This window comes from Pseudophryne corroboree, chromosome 1 (assembly GCF_028390025.1).
Source record: "Pseudophryne corroboree isolate aPseCor3 chromosome 1, aPseCor3.hap2, whole genome shotgun sequence".
In the NCBI taxonomy this organism is placed as follows: Eukaryota; Metazoa; Chordata; class Amphibia; order Anura; family Myobatrachidae; genus Pseudophryne; species Pseudophryne corroboree.
The window spans coordinates 421997258-422024521 of record NC_086444.1 but is presented as its reverse complement, the minus strand read 5'-3'; the positions used below and the strand labels follow the sequence as shown (position 1 = coordinate 422024521).

General features: G+C 45.8%; 1 protein-coding gene across 3 annotated transcripts in view; it reads left to right on the top strand.

Moving 5' to 3' along the window:
- GAL3ST1 (galactose-3-O-sulfotransferase 1) overlaps nucleotides 1–18410 on the top strand; it is a 177600-nt gene extending 159190 nt beyond the window's left edge. For all 3 annotated transcript variants that reach the window (XM_063913390.1, XM_063913391.1, XM_063913389.1), the window contains one exon: nucleotides 15545–18410. In XM_063913390.1, coding sequence (XP_063769460.1) covers nucleotides 15545–16700 — 1156 coding nt within the window. In that variant the 3' untranslated portion in view covers nucleotides 16701–18410. The remainder of the gene's footprint in view (nucleotides 1–15544) is intronic.
- The last annotated feature ends 8854 nt before the right edge of the window (nucleotides 18411–27264 follow it).

Below are 27264 nucleotides of genomic sequence, written 5' to 3'. Positions count from 1 at the left end.
TATCACCGAGTTCGCTGTGACAGCTAACAGATCGTCTGCAAACAATGCAAGTTTGTATTCTCTACCCCCTACTGTGATTCCTGAAATATTTGGATTAAGTCTAAAGCCTCCATGCAGAGGATGAAAATAAGGGGCGAGAGAGGACAGCCCTGTCTAGTTTCATTCCTAATCAGGACTGGTTCAGACAGGGCTCCATTAATTATGATCCTCGCAGTAGGGAAATTATATAGTGCCAAAATGCGGCACAGGCTAACAAGTCCAAGCCTTAGGTATCTTAGGACCCCCTCCATGAAGACCCAGTTAACTCTATCAAAAGCCTTTTCAGCATCAGTGGAGAGTACCACTACTGGGGTGTGGCTTTGCGAGGCTAGATGCATCAAATCAATTATTTTGGTCGTGTTGTCACTGGCTTCCCTCCCAGATACAAATGCCACTTGGTCTGAATGGAAAATATTGGGGAGCAATAACTTCAATCTGTTTGCTATAAGTTTAGCAAACAGCTTGATGTCTGTGTTAAGGAGTGATGTCGGACGGTAGCTGGCACATTGAGCCGGGTCCCTCCCTTCTTTTGGTATAACCGTTATGAAAGCCTCTAATGCTTGGGGGGAGAAACCACAATCTTCAGAAACCTCATTAAAAGCCGTTAACATCTTAGGCAAAATAGAGTCTTTAAATAATTTATAATTGACGTATATACATAAGGGCCTGGGCTCTTCCCAGAAGGAGTTTCTTTAAGGGCTTGTTCCAATTCTGGGAGAGAGAACGGGGAGTCCAGCCAGGAACTTTCGTCCGCTGACAGCCTGGGGAGTCCCGCATCACAGAGGTATTTATCCACCAAATCCCGGGTAGCCAACGGTGACTCCGAGGATCTAGGATCATGGAGATATATAGTTTAGTATAATAATAGTGGAATGCATCAGCTATGTCTCTCGTGAGAGTACGGCGGGTCCCTGCCGCGTCCTGTACCGATTGAATGTATAGAGTAGCCCTTTGTGTACGGAGTGCTCTAGCTAAAAGCTTCCCTGGTTTGTTACCCCATTAAAAAAAACGGTTTCTGCATCGCCTATAGTCCGTCTTAATATCCTCAAACAGCAAGGAATTGAGGGCTGTCCTCGTCTCGTTCAGTCAGAATCGGAGAAGACGGCCCCGCCTTGTGTATTGTCTCCAGATCCTTCAGCCCCTGGAGCAAAATAATTTTTTTTCCCGACCTTTCTTTCTTCAGCATTGAGCCTAGCTGGATAAACTTCCCCCACAGGACGCACTTATGAGCTTCCCACACCGTAAATTGAGAGACGTCCGGCGTCTCGTTTGTCACAAAATAATTCTCTGTAGTCTCAAGTCATTGAGGTTGAAACTGTGGATCCATTAAAATTTGTTTGTTTAACCTCCAAGTACATTGTTTAAAATGTGGGCAGGACGTCTCCAGAGTCAGGGAGATGGGAGCATGGTCAGACCAGGTGATCAACCCAATGTCGGTATCCCTAATTAAATGCAGATACCTGTGGGGCAAGAAGAAAAAAATCAAGTCTGGAGTAGGTGTCGTGTGGCCTAGAATAGAATGTATAATCCCTGTCCCCTGTGTGTTGGAGCCTCCACGTGTCAACCAGCTGGTGCTCATGGAGAGAGCAGCGCACTCTACGATGCAAAGCTAGTGGGGGCCTAGCTGGTGTCCCAGAGACATCTACCTCCGGTTGAAGGAACCAATTAAGGTCCCCTCCTGTTATTGGGATACCCTCAACCAGCGAGGCAATAATGTTCAGAACTGTCACGAGCAAACTAGGTTGTGATTGGTTGGGGGCGTATATATTTATAAAGGTATACATCTGATCAAACAATTTACATTTTACCAGGAGTGTTCTGCCCTCCTCAAGGGTTATGGACGCCATATCTTGAAATGATAATTGTTTGGATAACAAAATAGTGACTCCCAACGACTTACTATTGCTATTATTATTATTATTATTATTATTATTATTATTATAAAAGGAGTGTGGGTAATTGTGGTCTTTAAGAACTGGAGCAACCCCAATTTTGAAGTGCGTCTCTTGAGGAAATGCAACATCAGCCCTGAAGGCAAAAAGGTCTCTGAGCACTCTTGAACGTTTATCTGGGATGTTTAAACCCTTTACATTGAGAGAAACAAATTTTATGGTTGTCGCTTTAGAATCAACCGCCATTGTTTATTGTATAGAGGGGCAATATAGGGCCCAACGAGGAGGGCAGCTACTCTCTCGGAGCAGGTGACCACACAAAAGGGGGAAGGAAAGGAAAGAAGCAAATGAGAAGCAGAACCAGAAAATACATTTGGTAAACAGTTCAAGAAATCTAACTTAGAACTATATGATACAACCTACAAATTCAAAATTAGAACACACTACCACCTCTTGGTAACTCAGATGTCGGAACCATGGCGGAGGCCAAGAATACTCGGGTGGTGTACGGGTAACTGGGGGTCAGTGTTGACCCTAGCCCTAATAGCAATTTCAATATAACAATCAGGAACTAAAAAAAAAAAAACAACAGTTCAATCACATAACCATAAAGCAACTTAAAACATGTAGCTAATAACAACATCCATGAACTCGGGAGGGTCCAGTGAGTGCTCATCAAGCCGAGTACGTCTCTGTGTCACGAGTATACCTTCAAAAGAGGAGAGACATCGCATCTAGTTTGCCCCCCTGCCCAATAGTAAACATTTAAACTGAACAAAGACATTCAGAAAAGAGAAAGCAAATCTTCCAAACCACCAGGGGACCCTCATTACCTCGCTGTCTGCGTAGGGGTGCGATGCTCCCTAGGGGGCTTCGGGCTGTGGTGGACTTGGTGCCAGTCATTGTCAGGGTGAGAGAGTTTCGGTGGAATAGAGCGGGTAAAGGGCTCCTGCCAATCCGGAAGGGTGACCAGGGGCACCCCGAGCTCTTGACAGAAAGATGGCAAATCAGTTGAGTCTTTAAGTAAGTACGGCTTCCCATTATGCATGACCTGCAGGCTAAAAGGAAAGCCCCATCTGTACTTAATTTCCAGCTTTCAGAGCTCTACCGTGAGCGGTTGTAGGGCCCTGCGCTTTTGAAGAGTTGACCATGATAAATCTTGGAAGATCTGAATCTTGTGAAATGTCAATCTCGATCACATCCATGCAGCGAGATGTGCGGAGGATCTCCTCTTTTTCTGTGTAATAATGTTAGTAGCAAATGATGTTGTGAGGGTGGTCAGATGGCGCTCCTCTGGGTCTCAAAGCCCGATGAGCTCTATCGAATTCGATTATGGAAGCACGATCTCGGCCTAGGAGCTTGTTAAAGATCTTCGTGAGGAAGTCAATAAGACCTTGGGGTGAGACGTCCTCTGAGACCCCCCGAACCCTCAAGTTATTTCTCCTTCCACAGTTATCCAAATCATCTAGGTGCTCTTAAAGCTGTTGGAGACTGGTTGCTTGTCTGATGACCGTAGTTCTGAGGGCATTGTGTGCCACGGCTGTATCGGAAGAAAAGCCTTCCAATGAAGTCAGTTAGGTTCCAATGTGCGATATCTCAGACTAAACAGCGTCAATCTCCGAGCGGACTGTTTCTCTGAATCTACTCTCCAATTGCTCAAAATCTTGTTTAGTTGGCAGGGCTTGAAGAAGCTTTAAAATCTGTGATAGGCTTCCTGGATCTGTTGTTGTGTGCAGATCTGCCATGTGGGCCCCGGCTTGAGAGTCAGAGGCAGGCAATAAGCGTGGGGTTGATGGCAGAGAAGTTTCTTCCACGGAGGTGGAGCCCTGGGAAAGGAGATATTGTCTCATATCGGCTGAGGGCGGAGTATTCATTGCACATGCTAGGGTCACCTTTTGCAATTTTCTTCCTCTCCCTTGTGATCCTCTCTTACCTTTCACCATGAGGCATCTTGGTATCGCCAATGGAACGTCGGTAGTTGTTGTTATGTGATTAGAACAGCATTCCGTCAGGACCAGCGTCGACACATTCCCCCCAGAATAGAAGTAGCTAACCGGGCATCAGTATAGAAGTAAACTTGCAAAGGGGGTGTAATAATTATGTGCAGCTACAGGAGGGCACCATAGCATCAGTCAGGAAAAACAGCAGATGTGTGAAGAAAAAGATCCCACACTGTGGTGCAGGTGCTGTATGTATAAATTGTATTGTAGAAGATACTGTGGGAGCAAAGCATGGGTTGGGTAGTGGAGGGGAAAAGAAAGAACACAGATGCCCAGCTCCAGAATATTATTCAGCCAGGCTAGCAGCTTGTACTGTGTTTAGGAGGGAGAGCAGTGCTTGTGAGAGCTGCTCTTACTCTCACCCCGTTTAGTTGTCAGCAGGGCTGATGGTACATTCAGCGGGAGGCGCCAGCCACAGTCCTGCCAGGGACCACGGGACCTCAGCCTCCTCCCGGCCGTGCAACAGGGTGATCACAGGATCAGCCGCAGAATGGCCGCTGCCCGCTGGTGGTGTGCGTTTCGGCCGCCTCCTCCAGCCAGCCCTCCAGCCTCCGGCCACCGGCAGTGTGATAAAGCCCGCCAGGGGACGGGGATTGGAGTCCGGGCGAGCGGGAGATCCACAGTGCAAGCAGAGCCTGTCCTGAATGCCGAGCGTCACCAGCGGCTTCCGCCTATAACCAAGGTACCGGCTCCAGGGATAGAGGTAGGCCTCAACCTGCAGGGAAGGGCTCAGGTCTCCCCCTGTACCGCAGCACAGATCTACAGGCACAGGACTGCTCAGCAGGTCTGGGAGACTGTGTCGCAGTGTGGGGGTCTCTAGAACTGGGGTCAGTACCTTATATTATTGGTGCTGCAGGCAGGAGCCACGGAACAGCACGTCTTCCCTTGATGCCAGCCAAGCCACGCCCCCAGCACTATTACTTTATTTGCATTAATGCTTGTCCACTTGACAAATCTCACATTGCCTGCAACCATCATCATCATCATCTGGCACTAGAGTTTGAGTACCTGCAAGTCATTTCCAGCCAAACAGGCAAAAATGTGATTTCTCGACAGCCATTTTGCCAGGAGTTCATATCTAGACACCCACAACATACAGTGCTATCTTAATATATAGGCGCACTAGGCAGCTGCCCAGGGCCTCACAATTCTAGGGGCCTCCGATCAGGTGCAGGTGGTGGTCACACAAAGAGAAGAATAAGGCAGCATTCTCTACCTGCCTCCCATCCTGCAGCCAGGTAGTAAATATCTGTCAGCATGCTGATTGGTGGATGGCTGGAGCAATCCACCAATAAGACTGCTGAGAGCCATTCACTGTGTGGAAGCCTGTGGAGAGGTGGTGCAGGACTGCAGGAGGGGCATGTTGTTGTTTTTTTTAAGCTGATGTAAGGACCACAATTATTTGCTTGGCTCAGGGCCTACAATGTTAAGACACCCTGACAACATGCACTTTCTGTACTATGGTCACGTCTGCATGAACCCACTAAACCCCAACCTGGCTTTCTTGTTGTAGGAAGCTACGAATTGCACATGAGTTTGTGCTCATGTGCACTAAAAAAAGCCACAACTGAGGTCCTATATGTTTTTGTATTCAAATATGCACTGTGTTTGTAAGATGTAGTGTTTTCACTGTATTTATTTGCTCCCATTCTGTAGCATATTGAATACAGGGGGTAATTCAGACCTGATCGTAGCAGCAAATTTGTTAGCAGTTGGGCAAAACCATGTGCACTGCAGGGGGGTCAGATATAACATGTGCAGAGAGAGTAAGATTTGGGTGGGTTATTTTGTTTCTGTGCAGGGTAAATGCTGGCTGCTTTATTTGTACACTGCAATGTAGATTTCAGTTTGAACACACCCCACCCAAATCTAACTCTCTCTGCACATGTTATATCCATACCTCCCAACATTTAAGAACTTGAAAGAGGGACATTTCGGCAAAAAGGGGCGTGATCTACGAAAAAGGGGTATGGCCTATGAGAAATGGGCGTGGCTTCGCAAAGGGTCAGTGGTCACGAGCCACGCCCCGTTTACGTCAGTGAGGGGGCATGGCCAGCGCACTATGAGCTGCTGGCATGCCCCCTCACCCTCTGTCAATCGTGAATAGACGCTGTGCGCATGCGCAGAGCATCTATTCACCGCTGCTCTGCTAAGCAGGGCAGCGAGAGATAGAGTCCCAAAAAAACGGGACTGTCCCACGAAAAAAAATTGGGACAGTTGGGCGGTATGTATATCTGCCCCACCTGCAGTGCACATGGTTTTGCCCAACTGCTAACAAATTTGCTGCTACGATCAGGTGTGAATTACCCCCACAGTCTTCTGATACCTTTCAGCTGTCACTGTTGCTATCTCTTTTTGTGCAGTAAATCAATGTGGAAGTTACACTTTTCGGTAAGTTGCACGTGCAGCTGTAATGCAGTAAAAGTCCTCACACATACATGTAGCAAACTCCCTGACTCTGCAGCCTAATCTGAGTTGGCCACATCTCTAGATCGACTGTTATCAGCCGTTGCAGCTGCTTGAGCCATGATGAAGGATATGTCCCAAGATTATTATTATTACCAGTTATTTATATAGCGCACACATATTCCGCAGCACTTTTACAGAGAATATTTGGGCATTCACATCAGTTCCTGCCCCAGTGGAGCTTACACTCTATATTCCCTACCACATGTACACGCGCATACTTTCATACTAGGGTTAATTTTAATTTCTCTGACGTCCTAAGTGGATGCTGGGACTCCGTAAGGACCAAGGGGAATGGCGGCTCCGCAGGAGACAGGGCACAAAAGTAAAGCTTTAGGATCAGGTGGTGTGCACTGGCTCCTCCCCCTATGACCCTCCTCCAAGCCTCAGTTAGATTTTTGTGCCCGAACGAGAAGGGTGCAGGCTAGGTGGCTCTCCTGAGCTGCTTAGAAGTAAAGTTTAAATAGGTTTTTTATTTTCAGTGAGACCTGCTGGCAACAGGCTCACTGCATCGAGGGACTAAGGGGAGAAGAAGCGAACTCACCTGCGTGCAGAGTGGATTGGGCTTCTTAGGCTACTGGACATTAGCTCCAGAGGGACGATCACAGGTACAGCCTGGATGGGTCCCGGAGCCGCGCCGCCGGCCCCCTTACAGATGCTAAAGAGTGAAGAGGTCCAGAAATCGGCGGCAGAAGACGTTCCTGTCTTCATTAAGGTAGCGCACAGCACTGCAGCTGTGCGCCATTGCTCCCAGCACACTTCACACTGCGGTCACTGAGGGTGCAGGGCGCTGGGGGGGGGGCGCCCTGGGCAGCAATGTAAATACCTCCTATGGCAAAAAATACATCACATATAGCCCCTGGGCTATATGGATGTATTTAACCCCTGCCAGTTTTCCAGATAAAAGCGGGAGAAGAGCCCGCCGAGAAGGGGGCGGGGCCTATCTCCTCAGCACACGGCGCCATTTTCCCACACAGCTCCGCTGGTAGGAAGGCTCCCAGACTCTCCCCTGCACTGCACTACAGAAACAGGGTACAACAGAGAGGGGGGGCACTTATTTGGCAAAAAATATATATAAGCAGCTATAAGGGATAGACACTTATTATAAGGTTGTCCCTATACAGTTTATAGCGCTTTGGTGTGTGCTGGCAAACTCTCCCTCTGTCTCCCCAAAGGGCTAGTGGGGTCCTGTCCTCTATCAGAGCATTCCCTGTGTGTGTGCTGTGTGTCGGTACGTTTGTGTCGACATGTATGATGAGAAAAATGATGTGGAGACGGAGCAGATTGTCTGTAATAGTGATGTCACCCCCTAGGGGGTCGACACCTGAGTGGATGTACTGTTGAAAATTACGTGACAGTGTCAGCTCTGTATAAAAGACAGTGGTTGACATGAGACAGCCGGCTACTCAGCTTGTGCCTGTCCAGACGTCTCATAGGCCGTCAGGGGCTCTAAAGCGCCCGTTACCTCAGATGGCAGATACAGACGCCGACACGGATACTGACTCCTGTGTCGACGGTGAAGAGACAACCGTGATTTCCAATAGGGCCACACGTTACATGATTGAGGCAAGGGAAAATGTTTACACATTTCTGATAATATAAGTACCACCAAAAAGGGGTATTATGTTTGGTGAGGAAAAACTACCTGTAGTTTTCCTGAATCTGAGAAATAAAATGAGATGATGCGTGGGTTTCCCCCCGATAACAATTGATAATTTCTAAAAAGTTATTGGCAGTATACCTTTTCCCGCCAGAGGTTAGGGTGCGTTGGGAAACACCCCCTAGGGGGGATAAGGCGCTCACACGCTTGTAAGAACAAGGGCTCTACCCTCTCCTGAGATGGCCGCTCTTAAGGATCCTGCTGATAGAAAGCAGGAGGGTATCCTAAAATGTATTTACACACATACTGGTGTTATACTGCGACCAGCAATCGCCTCAGCCTGGATGTGCAGTGCTGGGTTGGCGTGGTCGGATTCCCTGACTGGAAATATTGATATCCTAGATAAGGACAGTATATTATTGCCTATAGAGCATTTAAAAGATGCATTTCTATATGCGGGATGCACAGCGGAATATTTGCCGACTGGCATCAAGTATAAGTGCGTTGTCCAATTCTACCAAACGGCATTTGGAAGTATTGCCTTAAAAAAGGGGACATTTGGGGTCGGTCTTTCAGACCTGGTGGCCACGGCAACAGCTGGGATATCCACGTTTGTACCCCAGGTCGCCTCTCAAATTATCAGGCGCAGTCCTTTGTTGGCAAGCGGACAAAAGGTTCCTCTTTTCTGCTCGTGACAGAGGGAGAGGAAAAAGGCTACAGAGATTAGCCAGTTCCCAGGAACAGAAACCTTTCCCGCCTCTGCCAAGCCCTCAGTATGACGCTAGGGCTTTACAAGCTCAGGCACGGTGGGGGCCCGTTCTCAATGAATTTCAGTGCGCAGTGGGCTCACTCGCAAGTAGACCCCTGGATCCTTCAGGTAATATTTCAGGGGTACAAATTGGAATTCGAGACGTCTCCACCTCGCCGTTTCCAAAAGTCGGTTTTACCGACGTCTCCCTCTGACAGGGAGGCAGTTTTGGAAGCCATTCACAAGCTGTATTCCCAGCAGGTGATAATCAAGGTACCCCTCCTGCAAAAGGGAACGGGGTATTATTCCACACTATTGTGGTACCGAAGCCAGACGGCTCGGTGAGACCGATTCTAAATCTAAAATCTTTGAACACTTACATACAGAGGTTCAAATTCAAGATTGAGTCACTCAGAGCAGTGATTGCGAACCTGGAAGAAGGGGACTACATGATGTCTCGGGACATCAAGGATGCTTACCTTCATGTCAAAAAATTTACCCTTCTCACCAAGGGTACCTCAGGTTATGGTACAGAACTGTCACTATCAGTTCAGACGCTGCCGTAGGGATGGTCCACGGCACCCCGGGTCTTTACTAAAGTAATGACCGAAATGATGATATTCCTTCGAAGGAAGGGAATTTTAGTTATTCTTTACTTGGACGATTCCCTGATAAGGGTAAGATCCAGGGAACAGTTGGAGGTCAGTGTAGCACTATCTCAGGTAGTGTTGCGGCAGCACGATTGGATTCTCAATATTCCAAAATCGCAGCTGGTTCCGACGACTTGTCTTCTGTTCCTAGGGATGATCCTGGACACAGTCCAGAAAGAAGGTGTTTCTCCCGGAGGAGAAAGCCAGGGAGTTATCCGAGCCTCCTAAAACCGAGCCAAGTCTCAGTGCATCAATGCACAAGGGTTCTGTGTAAAAATGGTGGCTTCCTAGGAAGCAATCCCATTCGGCAGATTCCACGCAAGAACTTTCCAGTGGGACCTACTGGAAAAATGGTCCGGGTCGCATCTTCAGATGCATCAGCGGATAACCCTGTCACCAAGGACAGGGGTATCCCTCCTGTGGTGGTTGCAGAGTGCTCATCTTCTAGAGGGCCGCAGATTCGGCATTCAGGACTGGGTCCTGGTGACCACGGATGCCAGCCTGCGAGGCTGGGGAGCAGTCACACAGGGAAGGAATATCCAGGGCTTATGGTCAAGCCTGGAGACATCACTTCACATAAATATCTGAAGCTAAGGGCCATTTACAATGCTCTAAGCTTAGCAAGACCTCTGCTTCAAGGTCAGCCGGTGTTGATCCAGTCGGACAACATTACGGCAGTCACCCACGTAAACAGACAGGGTGCCACAAGAAGCAGGAGGGCAATGGCAGAAGCTGCAAGGATTCTTCGCTGGGCGGAAAACCATGTGATAGCACTGTCAGCAGTATTCATTCCGGGAGTGGACAACTGGGAAGCAGATTTCCTCAGCACGACCTCCACCCGGGAGAGTGGGAACTTCACCCAGAAGTCTTCCACATGATTATAAACCGTTGGGAAAAACTCGACAGGTATTGCGCCAGGTCAAGGGACCCTCAGGCAATAGCTGTAAAGGCTCTGGTAACACCGTGGGTGTACCAATCAGTGTATGGGTTCCCTCCTCTGCCTCTCATACCCAAGGTACTGAGATTGATAAGATGGAGAGGAGTAAGCACTATATTCGTGGCTCCGGATTGGCCAATAAGGACTTGGTAACCGGAACTTCAAGAGATGCTCACGGAGGATCCGTAGCCTCTACCTCTAAGAAGGGACCTGCTCCAGCAAGGACCCTGTCTGTTCCAAGACTTACCGCGGCTGCGTTTGACGGCATGGCGGCTGAACGCCGGATCCTGAAGGAAAAAGGCATTCCAGATGAAGTCATCCCTATCCTGATCAAAGCCAGGAAGGATGTAACCGCAAAACATTATCACCGCATTTGGCGAAAATATGTTGCGTGGTGCGAGGCCAGTAAGGCCCGACGGAGGAAATTCAACGATTCCTACATTTCCTGCAAACAGGAGTGTCTATGGGCCTGAAATTGGGGTCCATTAAGGTTCAAATTTCGGCTCTGTCAATTTTCTTCCAGAAAGAACTAGCTTCAGTCCCTGAAGTTCAGACGTTTGTAAAAGGGAAACTGCATATACAGTCTCCTTTGGTGCCTTCAGTGGCACCTTGGGATCTCAATGTAGTTTTTGGGTCCCAAAAGTCACATTGGTTTGACCCACTTAAATCTATGGAGTTAAAATATCTCACAGGAAAAGTGGTCATGCTGTTGGCTCTGGCCTGGGCCAGGCGCGTGTCAGAATTGGCGGCTTTATCCTGTAAAAGCCCTTATCTGATTTTCCATTCGGACAGGGCGGAATTGAGGACTCGTCCTCAGTTTCTCCCTAAGGTGGTTTCAGCGTCCACCTGAACCAACCTATTGTGGTGCCTGCGGCTACTAGGGACTTGGAGGACTCCAAGTTGCTAGACGTTGTCAAGGCCGGAAAATATATGTTTCCAGGACGACTGGAGTCAGAAAATCTGACTCGCTGTTTATCCTGTATGCACCCAACAAGCTGGGTGCTCCTGCTTCTAAGCAGACGATTGCTCGTTGGATTTGTAGTACAATTCAGGTTGCACATTCTGTGGCAGGCCTGCCACAGCCAAAATCTGTTAAACCCCATTCCACAAGGAAAGTGGGCTCATCTTGGGCGGCTGCCCGAGGGGTCTCGGCTTTACAACTTTGCCGAGCAGCTACTTGGTCAGGGGCAAACACGTTTGCTAAATTTTACAAATTTGATACCCTGGCTGAGGAGGACCTGGAGTTCTCTCATTCGGTGCTGCAGAGTCATCCGCACTCTCCCGCCCGTTTGGGAGCTTTGGTATAATCCCCATGGTCCTTACGGAGTCCCAGCATCCACTTAGGACGTCAGAGAAAATAAGAATTTACTTACCGATAATTCTATTTCTCGTAGTCCGTAGTGGATGCTGGGCGCCCATCCGAAGTGCGGATTGTCTGCAATACTTGTATATAGTTATTGTTACAATAACATCGGGTTGTTTATTGTTGTGAGCCATCTTTCAGAGGCTCCTACGTTTTATCATACTGTTAACTGGGTTCAGATCACAAGTTGTATGGTGTGATTGGTGTGGCTGGTATGAGTCTTACCCGGGATTCAAAATCCTTCCTTATTATGTACGCTCGTCCGGGCACAGTATCCTAACTGAGGCTTGGAGGAGGGTCATAGGGGGAGGAGCCAGTGCACACCACCTGATCCTAAAGCTTTACTTTTGTGCCCTGTCTCCTGCGGAGCCGCTATTCCCCTTGGTCCTTACGGAGTCCCAGCATCCACTACGGACTACGAGAAATAGAATTATCGGTAAGTAAATTCTTATTTTTTGGGGGGGGATCCAATTGACCTACCAGTATATTTTTGGATTGTGGGAGGAAACCGGAGTACCCTGAGGAAACCCACACAAGTATGAGGAGAATATACAAACTCCATGGTGCCATAGTGGGAAACCCATGACCTCAGTGCTGTGAGGCAGTACTGCTAACCATTACACCATCCGTACTTCGTCACATCCGTTTCACCATCACTTGTCTTTACTAGTTTTTATTGAAATTTTATTATAAAAAGGAAAACATGCAACGCACAATACATTTTTAAGTATGAAAATATATAATATAAAAACGCTTTCAGTAAGAACATAAAGACATGCTATAATACAGTTTATATAGATAGAAATTTAAAGTTGAGGAGAAATAATGTTGACAAGATTTTATATAAACCCAGATAGTAATTGTGCAATATAACTTTACTTAGTTAATAATGTTTGAATACACATGGGCAGCTTGGGGGGAGATATACTAATAATAAGGCGTTGGGTATGTAATGCCGGCGCCCGGAATCCCGACGATCAGCATATCGATGCCGGGTTCCCGACCGCCATAATGCCGACAGGAGGGTGAGCGCAAAGAATCGGGCTCGATGGCTCGCTTGGCTCACCACAGGTACTGTTCCCACTCTGTGGGTGTCATGGACACCCACGAGTGGTAATAGCCCCTCTTAGCCGGGATTCCAGCTGTCTGCATTGTCAGTGGTCGGGATCCCGACTGCCGGCAATGATCCCATACTAAGTAGTGAAAAGAGTGGAGAAGTGTCCAGTGGAGAAGTTGCCCATGGAAACCAATCAGCTGCTCCGTATAATTTAATAGAATGCAAATTATAAATGTTACTTCAGTACTGTTTGGTTGCCATGGGCAACTTCTCTACTGGCTCACTTCTCCACTCTTTTCACTGCTTAGTATGGGATCATTGCTGGCAGTCGGGATCCTGACCACTGACAATGCAGACAGCTGGAATTTCTCAAATTTCGGGAGACACTTTCTGCTATCATATGAAAAACCTCTCATGGCCAATAGGTATGTTAACCAGGGCAACCTATTCTGAGAAAGAGGGCGTGACAGAAGCCATCCAGTGTCTAACAATGCAAAACTTTGTCTTTACTAGGTTTGAATAAATAAACTAAAATACAGCGTTTTCCTCCTCTCTAAGAGGAGGCCAGTCCCAGTGGTGCCCAGGCCATATCAGACCTATCAGACCTGATACAGTTAGGGGTCTATTCATGAAGCACTGAAAAAAGTGGAGAAGTAAGCCAGTAGAGAAGTTGCCCCTGGCAACCAATCAGTGTAAAGGTAACATTTCTAAAGTGCATTTTATAAAATTACATGTGGCAGCTGATTAGTTGCCATGAGCAACTTCTCCTTCTCCACTGGCTCACTTCCCCACACTTTTCACTGCTTCATGAATAGACCCCAAAGTTTGTTGAACCAAGTAATGGTAAAATTAATGGTTTTTCCCAATAAAAGCCAGAAACAGTGCCAAACTATGCCAAGCTACCAGCCTGGGCTGGTTACACTATAACAGGGAGACCCTCCCCTGTAATAAGGGCATTCAGCCCCAGCCTGTCAGCATGTGAATTCTCTAGGTAACTCAGGCATAAGAAAAACTAAATAAGTGAAGTATGCAAAAAAAAAAAAAAAAAACGTAGTTGAGTATGTAAGTATGCACTACAAGTCCCAGCAAACTGTAGCAGATATTAACTATTTAGGTAAACTTTCATTTGTAGAATTGCAAGGTCTATCAAACCTGTGGCAGCCAGGGCCTCCTGGTACATATAAATCTAACAGCACCTGAATTTTCAGGTTTTGTTTTTATGGCTCCATGGGATCTCTGCAAAGTGCTGCCGGCATTATTGGCTACTAATTCAGTACTGTACCTTATTAATCATTATTATGTTTACGCGATTATTTGCTCAGTGTCAGTATGTTCATTTAGACTCTGTGATCTCATGACTTACATTTTTAACATGTTTCACTATTATTAAACTAAAGTTTGTATATTTTATCAGTGCCTTACCGAGACATTATTGCGTCCTTGGTCAGTCTGGTTGCAGTTAGTCACCCCTGTCGATTGGGTGGCCGCCCACTGGCCTCTAACTGTTGTCACTGAGCTAAATGTTGGCATTGTCTGCATGATTTCAAAGTTTTATTTACAGTGTTAATATCTAAAGTGTTAATTAAGCTGCCCTTAGGGACAATATGCAGGTCAGCCACAGCTATTCATGGGAACAGGCTCTAGAAAAGTTGCTACTCACCATGGAGCATTAACAGTTCATATTTTCCAGATCACCTGTGTTTCTTAAAACTGTGACTGTTATGACGGCTACACATCAGAAAGATGTGTAGCCGGCCAATATGCCGGCCGAGGGGATGACATATTGTAATCGTGGTACATATCAGAACATTGTAATGAAGGACAGAACGATCACTATTCTGTCCTTCACTACTCAACACCGGGTCGCATGCGATATCTTCCAGTTGGCCGTGCAGCATGGTCGACCAGAAGATATTGCATATGACCCATAGGAACACGCAAACAGGCATACACACAGTCTGATATGCACAATATTGGGGGTATTCAATGCATGTCGGATCCTTTCCGACGGAGAGGATCCGACAGTGCAGTATTCAATTCTCGGGCAATTCCGACAGGTTTTTTTCTGTTTCTCGACACTGTTGATCAAACTTTTTTTAAAAGTTGGATCAGCATTGTCAAAAAGGGGCCAAAATCCTGTTGGCCGCGAATTCGACAAAACCCGTGGATCCGCGGCTAATACGCAGATCCATGTGGTTTTCGACAAGTGCCGGTTTTTCTGACAGTTGGAAAAACAGCACTTGCATTGAATAGGTTGCATGCAAATATTACCTAATCCAGTCGAAAAGTGCCGGTATTTCCGACTGACGGAAATACCGGCACTAATTGAATAGACCCCAATGTCGTTCGGATTTGGACGGAAACAACATCGTCCCGATAGCGGCAAGGTGTGTACCGACCTTTAGAGTATATTAGGAATGAATAGCATGTACACCAGCTGGGACATGTGGGAAACATTAACTGGGGTACTGAAGACCGAATTTGGCCAATACTGCATTAATAGATATATTTCTAAAACTTTGCTGAACAAGGTTAATATTTTAGCTAGTGCTGTTTTCCAACACCCTTGTGTACAAGCTCTAATACTATAAGTGTCAATAATGTATATAATTTACATAATGCTGTTTATAAATAGTAACATTTGTATGCTAATAGAACAATTATAACTAGACAAGTGTTTTAATATGAATGATGTACTGGAAGAATGCTGGTGAGCCTGTAAATTGGTTTGGTTTGTACACAGACCTATAGGTTTTTTATGATTCATTACTGTCCTCTCTTTCTCTTCTCAGGAAACCTGTATCCTTCCGCTGTGAGCCACCTTCACTTCCTGACTCCCTGCTACCTGCAACCAATTCTAGTGAGAGGTCCACATTGCACTGCCTGCCACGACATAACCTTGTGTTCCTAAAAACCCACAAGACGGGTAGTAGCACTATTAGTAACATTTTGTTTCGCTTTGGAGAGATGCACCAGCTGCGCTTTGCCTTCCCCCGTGGGCGGAATGACTTTGAGTACCCCAGTCACTTTCAGCGCTGGCAGGTTGAGGGATACCATCCTGGCCTGTGCGTCAATATCATCTGCAACCACATGCGGTATAAGCATTCAGAGGTGAGCCTACTGATGCCCCCGGACGCAGTCTTTGCCACAGTGCTCCGCAACCCAGCTCTACTTTTTGAATCTGCATTCCAATACTTTTCAGATGTTGTGCCTTTAACTTGGACGCTTCCTGGTGCTGGAAGTGAGCAAAAGATGGAAGCCTTCCTACGCAACCCAATGAGCTACTATGACTCCAGTGGCTTCAATACTCATTATCTGCATAATCTGCTGACTTTTGACTTGGGCTATGACAATAATATGAGTGTTGGGGACCTCAGGGTGTTTCACTTGCTCAAGGAGCTTGAAGGACGGTTTCACTTAGTTATGCTCTTAGAGTATTTTGAGGAATCTTTGTTGCTATTGCGTGACTTGATGTGTTGGGAGATGGATGACATACTTTACTTTAAGCTTAATGCCCGGAAAGACTGTGGTGACTCACGTTTGAGCCCAGAAATTTACCAGCTGGCACAGGAGTGGAACTCACTAGACACGCTTATTTACCAACATTTCAATGCTACGTTTTGGATGAAGGTGGAGGAGTATGGAGTGGAGAGGATGAAGAAGGATGTGATGGAACTAAGAAGGAGAAATGAAGAACTCAAACAGAAGTGTATTGCTGGAGGTGGCCCAGTAGATGCCAGTAAGATCCAAGAGTCTGGGCTGCAGCCATGGCAACCTTTGGGAAAAACATTTATCCAAGGATATAATCTGAAAAGAAACATTCCACCACAGCACAGACAGCAATGTAGGAATATGCTGACCCCTGAAATACAGTACATGGGCCGGCTGGGAGCAGATTTATGGGTTACGCGACTATGGGGTAGCATTAGAGCATTGTTGAACTGGTAGCTCTGATGAGAAAAGAAAATGTGATTGAGGGCTACCAAGAAGATTGGACCCACAGATAGTTCTGAGGACAGAAAGAGGATTACACAGAAAATTTGCTTGAAGGAACTGAGACACCGGAAGGGTGCTAAGAAGTGGCAGGATTATGATTGTGACAGTATTCATGTGATAGTATTGGTATTTTTATAGAATGAGTGCTTTTTGGCCGAGTTTAGTAACTCCATGAGCAGTATCCATACAGGGTATCTTTGTGCAAATGAAATGCTGAGAGAATCATTAACTGTGTGTTCCCCTCAATTCTGCACCGTAAACCATTGACTTGTGATTTTTATTAAGGCAGGGATTGAGTCAGTTCAGTTTTTCAGCTAGAAGGGTGACATTTATGAAATTCTGGTTTTCCAGCGGTTGTGAAATTGATGCATCCAGCAGTTTGCAGAGTTAGGGGTCTATTCATGAAGCAATGAAAGGGTGGAGAAGTCAGTCAGTGGAGAAGTTGACCACGGCAACCAATCAGCATTCAAGAAACATTTATAGTTTGAATACTATAAAATTATGCATACTATAAAATTATATAGAGCAGCTGATTGTTTGCCATTGGCAACTTCTCCACTGGCTCACTTCTCCACACTGTGCACTGCTTCATGAATAGACCCCTTAAAATGAAATACTGTAGATAGCAATGGGCAGTGGTTTCATACCCTAAAAGGTTGTGTTGTGAGGTTTCTCAAACTATTACTTGAGTATCTGGCCATTAAAATATAATAAGGATGCACAATAAACTTATACTATAATATGAGTTATGCGGCGGGATGTAATGCCGCCTGAGTCCAGCAGCCGTGCGGGTTGCCGGCCGGACTCGGACTGTTTTTTAAAGGGGCAATTACTTACAAGGCACAGGCGTTTTTTTAAAGGGGCAATCACTTACAAGGCATGGTTTTGCCAGGTAAGTGATTGCTCCTTTAAAAAAAATGTCCGAGTTCGACCGGCAACCCGCCGGACTCGGGCAGCATTACATCCCGCCAATGCTGTGACAATGACTATTTCTTGATTAAGGGGACAAAGCCAGTTATTAATTATATCTATGAATGCAAAATTGTTCTATTACTATATTAATAGGAGCAAAATTATTGCATAATTCTATTAGGAAGATATTATTTGGCATGATATTAAGGGGGCTTTAGTTATTTATTTAAATTATGGGGCTATAATATTTGAATGTTAATTGTGGCAACATTAATTCATTAATGATTGGTGCACCATTTAAAGTACACACTTGTGGCAGTTGCCATGTGCGTGCGTGTAACTTTAGTACCACAAGTGTGCACTACAATTAGTGTAAACATCATGAAAAGATTTGATTTGTCCCCCCATTCAATAATTAACATTGCTTCCAGTAACATTCACGTCTTATTGCCACCAAAATGTATTATTATATATATATATTTTTTAAAAACAATAATATTGGGTTCTTTAAAAAAAAACATACATTTTTATTCAAATTATTCTTTAACTATTTTTGTGCCCCCTTAATTAAGAAATGGTCGTTGCCAACATAATTTATAATTTAATTAAGCCTCCTTATTATGTTGAGTGGCCAGAAAGCTCGTACTTCATGTACTTACCTATCATTTATTGCAGTGTCAGGTGTAATATGTGGCAGACAGTATGGGTAGAATTCAAATGTTTGAAAAGTCGGTTGGGTGTCTTTTTTTTCCTGTCTATTAGATAGGAAAAAACAGACACCCAACTGACTTTTCAAACATTTGAATCTCCCCCTATATCTTAATATTTTGATCATATATGATACACATTGTTAATTCTCATTGTATCTGAATACTAATTATTTCTCAACATCTGTTTTCTCTATCGTCCTAGTGGATGCTGGGGTTCCTGAAAGGACCATGGGGAATAGCGGCTCCGCAGGAGACAGGGCACAAAAAGTAAAGCTTTAGGATCAGGTGGTGTGCACTGGCTCCTCCCCCTATGACCCTCCTCCAAGCCTCAGTTAGATTTTTGTGCCCGGCCGAGAAGGGTGCAATCTAGGTGGCTCTCCTAAAGAGCTGCTTAGAAAAGTTTAGCTTAGGTTTTTTATTTTACAGTGAGTCCTGCTGGCAACAGGATCACTGCAACGAGGGACTTAGGGGAGAAGAAGTGAACTCACCTGCGTGCAGGATGGATTGGCTTCTTTGGCTACTGGACATTAGCTCCAGAGGGACGATCACAGGTACAGCCTGGATGGTCACCGGAGCCTCGCCGCCGGCCCCCTTGCAGATGCTGAAACGAGAAGAGGTCCAGAATCGGCGGCAGAAGACTCCTCAGTCTTCTTAAGGTAGCGCACAGCACTGCAGCTGTGCGCCATTTCCTCTCAGCACACTTCACACGGCAGTCACTGAGGGTGCAGGGCGCTGGGAGGGGGGCGCCCTGGGAGGCAAATGAAAACCTTTTTTGGCTAAAAATACCTCACATATAGCCTCCGGGGGCTATATGGAGATATTTAACTCCTGCCAGAATCCATTAAAGAGCGGGAGACGAGGCCGCCGAAAAAGGGGCGGGGCCTATCTCCTCAGCACACAGCGCCATTTTCCCTCACAGAAAGGCTGGAGGGAAGGCTCCCAGGCTCTCCCCTGCACTGCACTACAGAAACAGGGTTAAAACAGAGAGGGGGGGCACTAATTTGGCGTTAGAAATATATAAAAGATGCTATAAGGGAAAACACTTATATAAGGTTGTCCCTATATAATTATAGCGTTTTTGGTGTGTGCTGGCAAACTCTCCCTCTGTCTCTCCAAAGGGCTAGTGGGTCCTGTCCTCTATCAGAGCATTCCCTGTGTGTGTGCTGTGTGTCGGTACGTGTGTGTCGACATGTATGAGGACGATGTTGGTGAGGAGGCGGAGCAATTGCCTGTAATGGTGATGTCACTCTCTAGGGAGTCGACACCGGAATGGATGGCTTATTTAGGGAATTATGTGATAATGTCAACACGCTGCAAGGTCGGTTGACGACATGAGACGGCCGACAAACAATTAGTACCGGTCCAGACGTCTCAGAAACACCGTCAGGGGTTTTAAAACGCCCGTTTACTTTAGTCGGTCGACACAGACACGGACACGGACACTGAATCCAGTGTCGACGGTGAATAAACAAACGTATTCCTTATTAGGGCCACACGTTAAGGGCAATGAAGGAGGTGTTACATATTTCTGATACTACAAGTACCACAAAAGAGGGTATTATGTGGGATGTGAAAAAACTACCGTAGTTTTTCCTGAATCAGATAAATTAAATGAAGTGTGTGATGATGCGTGGGTTCCCCCCGATAGAAAATTATGGGCGGTATACCCTTTCCCGCCAGAAGTTAGGGCGCGTTGGGAAACACCCCTTAGGGTGGATAAGGCGCTCACACGCTTATCAAAACAAGTGGCGGTACCGTCTATAGATAGGGCCGTCCTCAAGGAGCCAGCTGACAGGAGGCTGGAAAATATCATAAAAAGTATATACACACATACTGGTGTTATACTGCGACCAGCGATCGCCTCAGCCTGGATGTGCAGAGCTGGGGTGGCTTGGTCGGATTCCCTGACTAAAAATATTGATACCCTTGACAGGGACAGTATTTTATTGACTATAGAGCATTTAAAGGATGCATTTTCTATATATGCGAGATGCACAGAGGGATATTTGCACTCTGGCATCAAGAGTAAGTGCGATGTCCATATCTGCCAGAAGATGTTTATGGACACGACAGTGGTCAGGTGATGCAGATTCCAAAGGGCACAAAGGTGTATTGCCGTATAAAGGAAGAGGAGTTATTTGGGGTCGGTCCATCGGACCTGGTGGCCACGGCAACTGCTGGAAAATCCACCGTTTTTACCCTAAGTCACATCTCTGCAGAAAAAGACACCGTCTTTTCAGTCTCAGTCCTTTCGTCCCTATAAGAGTCATATCTGCCCAGGGATAGAGGAAAGGGAAGAAGACTGCAGCAGGCAGCCCATTCCCAGGAACAGAAGCGTTCCACCGCTTCTGCCAAGCTCTCAGCATGACGCTGGGACCGTACAGGACCCCTGGATCCTACATGTAGTATCCCAGGGGTACAGATTGGAATGTCGAGACGTTTCCCCTTCGCAGGCTCCTGAAGTCTGGTTTACCAAGGTCTCCCTCCGACAAGGAGGCAGTATGGGAAACAATTCACAAGCTGTATTCCCAGCAGGTGATAATCAAATTACCCCTCCTACAACAAGAAAAGGGGTATTATTCCACATTATATTGTGGTACTGAAGCCAGAAGGCTAGGTGAGACCTATTCTAAATCTAAAAAAATTTGAACACTTACAAAGGTTCAAATCAAGATGGAGTCACTCAGAGCAGTGATAACGAACCAGGAAGAAGGGGACTATATAGTGTCCCGAGACATCAGGGATGCTTACCTCCATGTCCAAAATTTGCCCTTCTCACTAAGGGTACCTCAGGTTCGTGGTACAGAACTGTCACTATCAGTTTCAGACGCTGCCGTTTGGATTGTCCACGGCACCCCGGGTCTTTACCAAGGTAATGGCCGAAATGATGATTCTTCTTCGAAGAAAAGGCGTCTTAATTATCCCTTACTTGGACGATCTCCTGATAAGGGCAAAGTCCAGGGAACAGTTGGAGGTCGGAGTAGCACTATCTCGGATACTGCTACAACAGCACGGGTGGATTCTAAATATTCCAAAATCGCAGCTGATCCCGACGACAAGTCTGCTGTGCCTAGGGATGATTCTGGACACAGTCCAGAAAAAGGTGTTTTCTCCCGGAAGAGAAAGCCAGGGAGTTATCCGAGCTAGTCAGGAACCTCCTAAAATCAGTGCATCATTGCACAAGGGTCCTGGTAAAGATGGTGACTTCCTACGAAGCAATTCCATTCGGCAGATTTCACGCAAGAATTTTTCAGTGGGATCTGCTGGACAAATGGTCCGGATCGCATCTTCAGATGCATCAGCGGATAACCCTATATCCAAGGACAAGGGTGTCTCTCCTGTGGTGGTTACAGAGTGCTCATCTTCTAGAGGGCCGCAGATTCGGCATTCAGGATTGGATGCTGGTGACCACGGAGGCCAGCCCGAGAGGCTGGGGAGCAGTCACACAAGGAAAAAATTTCCAGGGAGTGTGATCAAGTCTGGAGACTTTTCTCCACATAAATATACTGGAGCTAAGGGTAAATTTATAATACTCTAAGCTTAGCAAGACCTCTGCTTCAAGGTCAGCCGGTATTGATCCAGTGGGAAAAACATCACGGCAGTCGCCCACGTAAATAGACAGGGCGGCACAAGAAGCAGGAGGGCAATGGCAAAAACTGCAAGGACTTTTCGCTGGGCGGAAAATCATGTGATAGCACTGTCAGCAGTGTTTCATTCCGGGAATGGAAACTGGGAAGCAGACTTCCTCAGCAGGCACGACCTCCACCCGGCAGAATGGAAACTTCATCGGGAAGTTTTCCACATGATTGTAAACCGTTGGGAAATACCAAAGGTGGACATGATGGCGTCCCGTCTGAACAAAAAACGGGACAGGTATTGCGCCAGGTTAAGAGACCCTCAGGCAATAGCTGTGGACGTTCTGGTAACACCATGGATGTACCAGTCGGTGTATGTGTTCCATCCTCTGCTTCTCATACCTAAGGTACTGAGACTTATAAGACGTAGAGGAGTAAGAACTATACTCATGGCTCCGGATTGGCCAAGAAGGACTTGGTACCCGGAACTTCAAGAGATGCTCACAGAGGACTTATGGCCTCTGCCGCTAAGAAGGGACTTGTTTCAGCAAGTACCATGTCTGTTCCAAGACTTACCGCAGCTGCGTTTGACGGCATGGCGGTGGAACGCCGGATCCTAAGGGAAAAAGGCATTCCGGAAGAGGTCATTCCTACCCTGGTCAAAGCCAGAAAGGAGGTGACCGCACAACATTATCACCACATGTGGCAAAAATATGTTGCGTGGTGTGAGGCCAGAAAGGCCCCACGAAGAAATGTCAACTCGGTCGATTCCTGCATTTCCTGCAAACAGGAGTGTCTATGGGCCTCAAATTGGGGTCCATTAAGGTTCAAATTTCGGCCCTGTCGATTTTCTTCCAGAAAGAAGTGGCTTCAGTTCCTGAAGTCCAGAAGTTTGTCAAGGGAGTATTGCATATACAACCCCCTTTTGTGCCTCCAGTGGCACTGTGGGATCTCAACGTAGTTCTGGGATTCCTCAAATCACATTGGTTTAAAACCAGTCAAATCTGTGGATTTGAAGCATCTCACATGAAAAGTGACCATGCTCTTGGCCCTGGCCTGGACCAGGCGAGTGTCAAATTGGTGGTTTTTTTCTCAAAAAAGCCCATATCTGGTTGTCCATTTGGACAGGGCAGAGCTGCGGACTCGTCCCCAGTTCTCTCCCTAAGGTGGTGTCAGTGTTTCACCTGAACCATCTTATTTTGGTGCCTTGCGCCTACTAGGGACTTGGAGGACTCCAGGTTGCTAGATGTTGTCAGGGCCCTGTAAATATAGGTTCCAGGACGGCTGGAGTCAGGAAAACTGACTTGCTGTTATCCTGTATGCACCCAACAAACTGGGTGCTCTTGCTTCTAAGCAGACTATTGCTAGTTGGATGTGTAATACAATTCAGCTTGCACATTCTGTGGCAGGCCTGCCACAGCCAAAATATGTAAATGCCCATTCCACAAGGAAGGTGGGCTTATCTTGGGCGGCTGCCCGAGGGGTCTCGGCTTTACAACTTTGCCGAGCGGCTATTTAGTCAGGGGCAAACACGTTGGTAAAATCCTACAAATTTGATACCCTGGCTAAGGAGGACCTGGAGTTCTCTCATTCGGTGCTGCAGAGTCATCCGCACTCTCCCGCCCGTTTGGGAGCTTTGGTATTATCCCCATGGTCCTTTCAGGAACCCCAGCATCCACTAGGACGATAGAGAAAATAAGAATTTACTTACCGATAATTCTATTTCTCGGAGTCCGTAGTGGATGCTGGGCGCCCATCCCAAGTGCGGATTATCTGCAATACTTGTACATAGTTACAAAAATCGGGTTATTATTGTTGTGAGCCATCTTTTCAGAGGCTCCGCTGTTATCATACTGTTAACTGGGTTCAGATCACAGGTTGTACAGTGTGATTGGTGTGGCTGGTATGAGTCTTACCCGGGATTCAAAATCCTTCCTTATTGTGTACGCTCGTCCGGGCACAGTATCCTAACTGAGGCTTGGAGGAGGGTCATAGGGGGAGGAGCCAGTGCACACCACCTGATCCTAAAGCTTTACTTTTTGTGCCCTGTCTCCTGCGGAGCCGCTATTCCCCATGGTCCTTTCAGGAACCCCAGCATCCACTACGGACTCCGAGAAATAGAATTATCGGTAAGTAAATTCTTATTTTCGATATGTTTAGGAATGACCTAACTGAACCTCACAGCTGTGTTCAGTGAAATATTTGCATGTTATAGCTATGTTGGGGAATCTTGTATTTGAGGCTGGATTTTGGAAAAACAAAGACAAATTAATGATGTGGTGCAAATAGCAAGAATGTGATTCCTCATAGCACCCAATCAAATATTAGCTTTCATTAATATGACATACAGTACAATTGAAAACTAATCTCTGCCTGGATGCTGTAAATCTCTGCTATTTGTTCCATATTAAACAAGTTATGTATTTTCTGTTTTGCTTCTCTCTATGCTTTGTGGACCTAAAAAGATTGCCTGGTCTATTCATGAAGCAGTGAAAAGTGTGAAGAAGTGAGCCAGCGGAGAAGTTGCCATTGTCAACCAATCAGCATTGAAGTAACATTTATAATTTACATACTATACAATTGTATGGAGCAGCTGATTGGTTGCCATGGGCAACTTCTCCACAGGCTTACCTCTCCACTGTTTTACCGCTTCATGAATAGATTGATTTAGAGTGTTTAACCACCCCAACTCCTGGCGCAAATATTTATATTAAATTTAAAATTAGCTATACATCAGCTGCAAGTACTGAGGGATTGCTGGCTCCCCCAAACAACAGAAAAAAATATATATACACAAAAAATATATATATACATATACATACGTCATTCTCCTTGCTCAGCCCACATACGCACAGATTGCTGTCAGCCACATCCGTATTCAGCGGTGAATTTGAAAACCAGCCTCAGAGATTTTCCACCGGGACGCCAGGTCAGCATACCTCTGAAGCGTCCGTACCCGCCCGCCAGGACAGTAACATCTGCACCGCGATAGTGCCGGCGGCGGACGCATAGAAGATATCCCGGTACCTCCTGCGCTGCGAGACTGAATCTTCCCGCAGGTCGGGTAATTATTACCAGCAGCACTTCCTCTGCACTGGGACGCCAGTAGCATAGAGGACGGGAGCCACAATTATTCTCTAAAGGCTGTAGTAACTGTTGCAATCTGCAATCTGCTCAATTGATACAAAGAGACCTAAAATAGGTCTGTGTGGCAATATTGAAGCTACACTGTTTCAAGTCATATAACCAAGTGACAACGAATTTTGAATGTTTATTAGTGTGCTCGAGCCTTTTTTTATTAATGATCTTAAATGTGTGTGCAAATAAATTTGTTTTAATTTAATCATATCAGCAAGTTCCATATGTGTTGAAAATTGATTTAAGCAGACACCTGTGTATTTACTTTTTTTGACAATTTATTAACAAGCATACATCAAGCGCATTACACTTTTGTATATATATTTTTTTCTGCTTCATGAATAGACCCTTGCATCAGCGCAGTTTATTTTTTAAATTCCTGGCACAATTATACAGGAGAATTCCCCCCAACAATCCAATTAGCCATGGTTACTCATGCCAGCCAATTTAATTAGTAGGGAATCGGGATTACCACACACATTAAGCCACAGAGATGGGCGCTTCCTTGCAGTTTTCGCGATAAAATGGAGTTTAGCGCGGAATCACAGGGTTAGCGTGTGTTAGCCCAGAGTTTACCGCAATGGGAAAAGGCAGTTTTATTGAAAGGCGGCGGGTGTGAAACCTGGAGCTGTTTCCCACGCGGCAAACCCAGCGCATAATTCCCCTGTAAAAGAGAAAGGTTTACAGTTTGACCAAACTGCTGGTTTTAATGTGCTTTGTTGTGTAGTTTCTGCGCAATATACTAAAGACCAAAACGCACATCAAAGCGCTTCAATTAAAACCACTAATCTGATACAGCTAGCCAAATTCCTTCAAATAGGATGCACTCAGTTCTTGCAATGTAATAAGTGGTGGTTTGCCAATCCAGCTGACAAATTGCAACTTATTAGTAAAAAGGAACTAGAACAAAGAATGAGACAGCGCTTTTCACGTTGTATGAAAAAATAATCTTTACTTTATATTTTATATATAGAATACAGATATAAAAAGATTTTCATCTATATACATATATAGATATCACATTAAGATACCGGCCAGTATCAATTTAATCTAAAAAATATATAATATATTAAAATTATCTCTACAACAGAGAACAATTCATTCAAAATTATCCAACTAAAATAACAAATGCCCTATATCTCTATAATTCTCCTAATAGGGCTCAGATTCCTTAAATTTCCTATATAGCACAGTAAGCTCTATTGGTAAGCAGAGAAATCCGCATGCACATATTAGTTTAGGCAAGAAAGATTTTAAAGCAGAGAGATTTATCCAACAGTTCAAGCAGGTTGTTTGTTAGTGCACTATAGATGTAATTGATGGTGCAGCTGTTAATTTGAGATCAGCTGTTAGCTTTTTAATCAGATAGATATTGAGTCTGTGTTATATTCAATACCGTCCATACCTTACAGCAGACTTGATGTTATTATATTAAGCATTAATCGCTATTAGTATATAATCAACTGTTTATACAATTAAGCAGTATATGTATAGCCCCGTCTGAATAGCTGAGAATCCACAATACACCACGAGTGCAGTACACTCTGTACTCTAATGGATACCTCTCCTCACAATGCTTGTAGGCATACCCGCCTTCCAGCCAGTAGTAATAATACTGTGATCCGTATCTCACTCTCCGGTGTATGGGCTTTTCTCCTTAAGGCTTTGAATGCCTGATAACTGCTCAAACAGCCGCGGCCGCGGCAGCACAGCGTGATGACAGCTGCAATAGATCCCGGCTCTCCTCACTGAGGAAGCCGCCGAAGCCAGAGGGTAGGCGGAGAAACGCGTTTGTGGACTCACTGTGGTAGTACCACATCACCATTTGCTGCTGCTGCCGTGACTGACTGAGCGCTCGTACCAGCGCTGGCTGTGCTGAGGAGAGCCGGGATCTATTGCAGCTGTCATCACGCTGTGCTGCCGCGGCTGTTTGAAACAGTTATCAGGCATTCAAATCCTTAAGAAGAAAAGCCCATACACCGGAGAGTGAGATACGGATCACAGTATTATTACTACTTGCTGGAAGGCGGGTATGCCTACAAGCATTGTGAGGAGAGGTATCCATTAGAGTACAGAGTGTACTGCACTCGTGGTGTATTGTGGATTCTCAGCTATTCAGACGGGGCTATACATATACTGCTTAATTGTATAAACAGTTGATTATATACTAATAGCGATAAA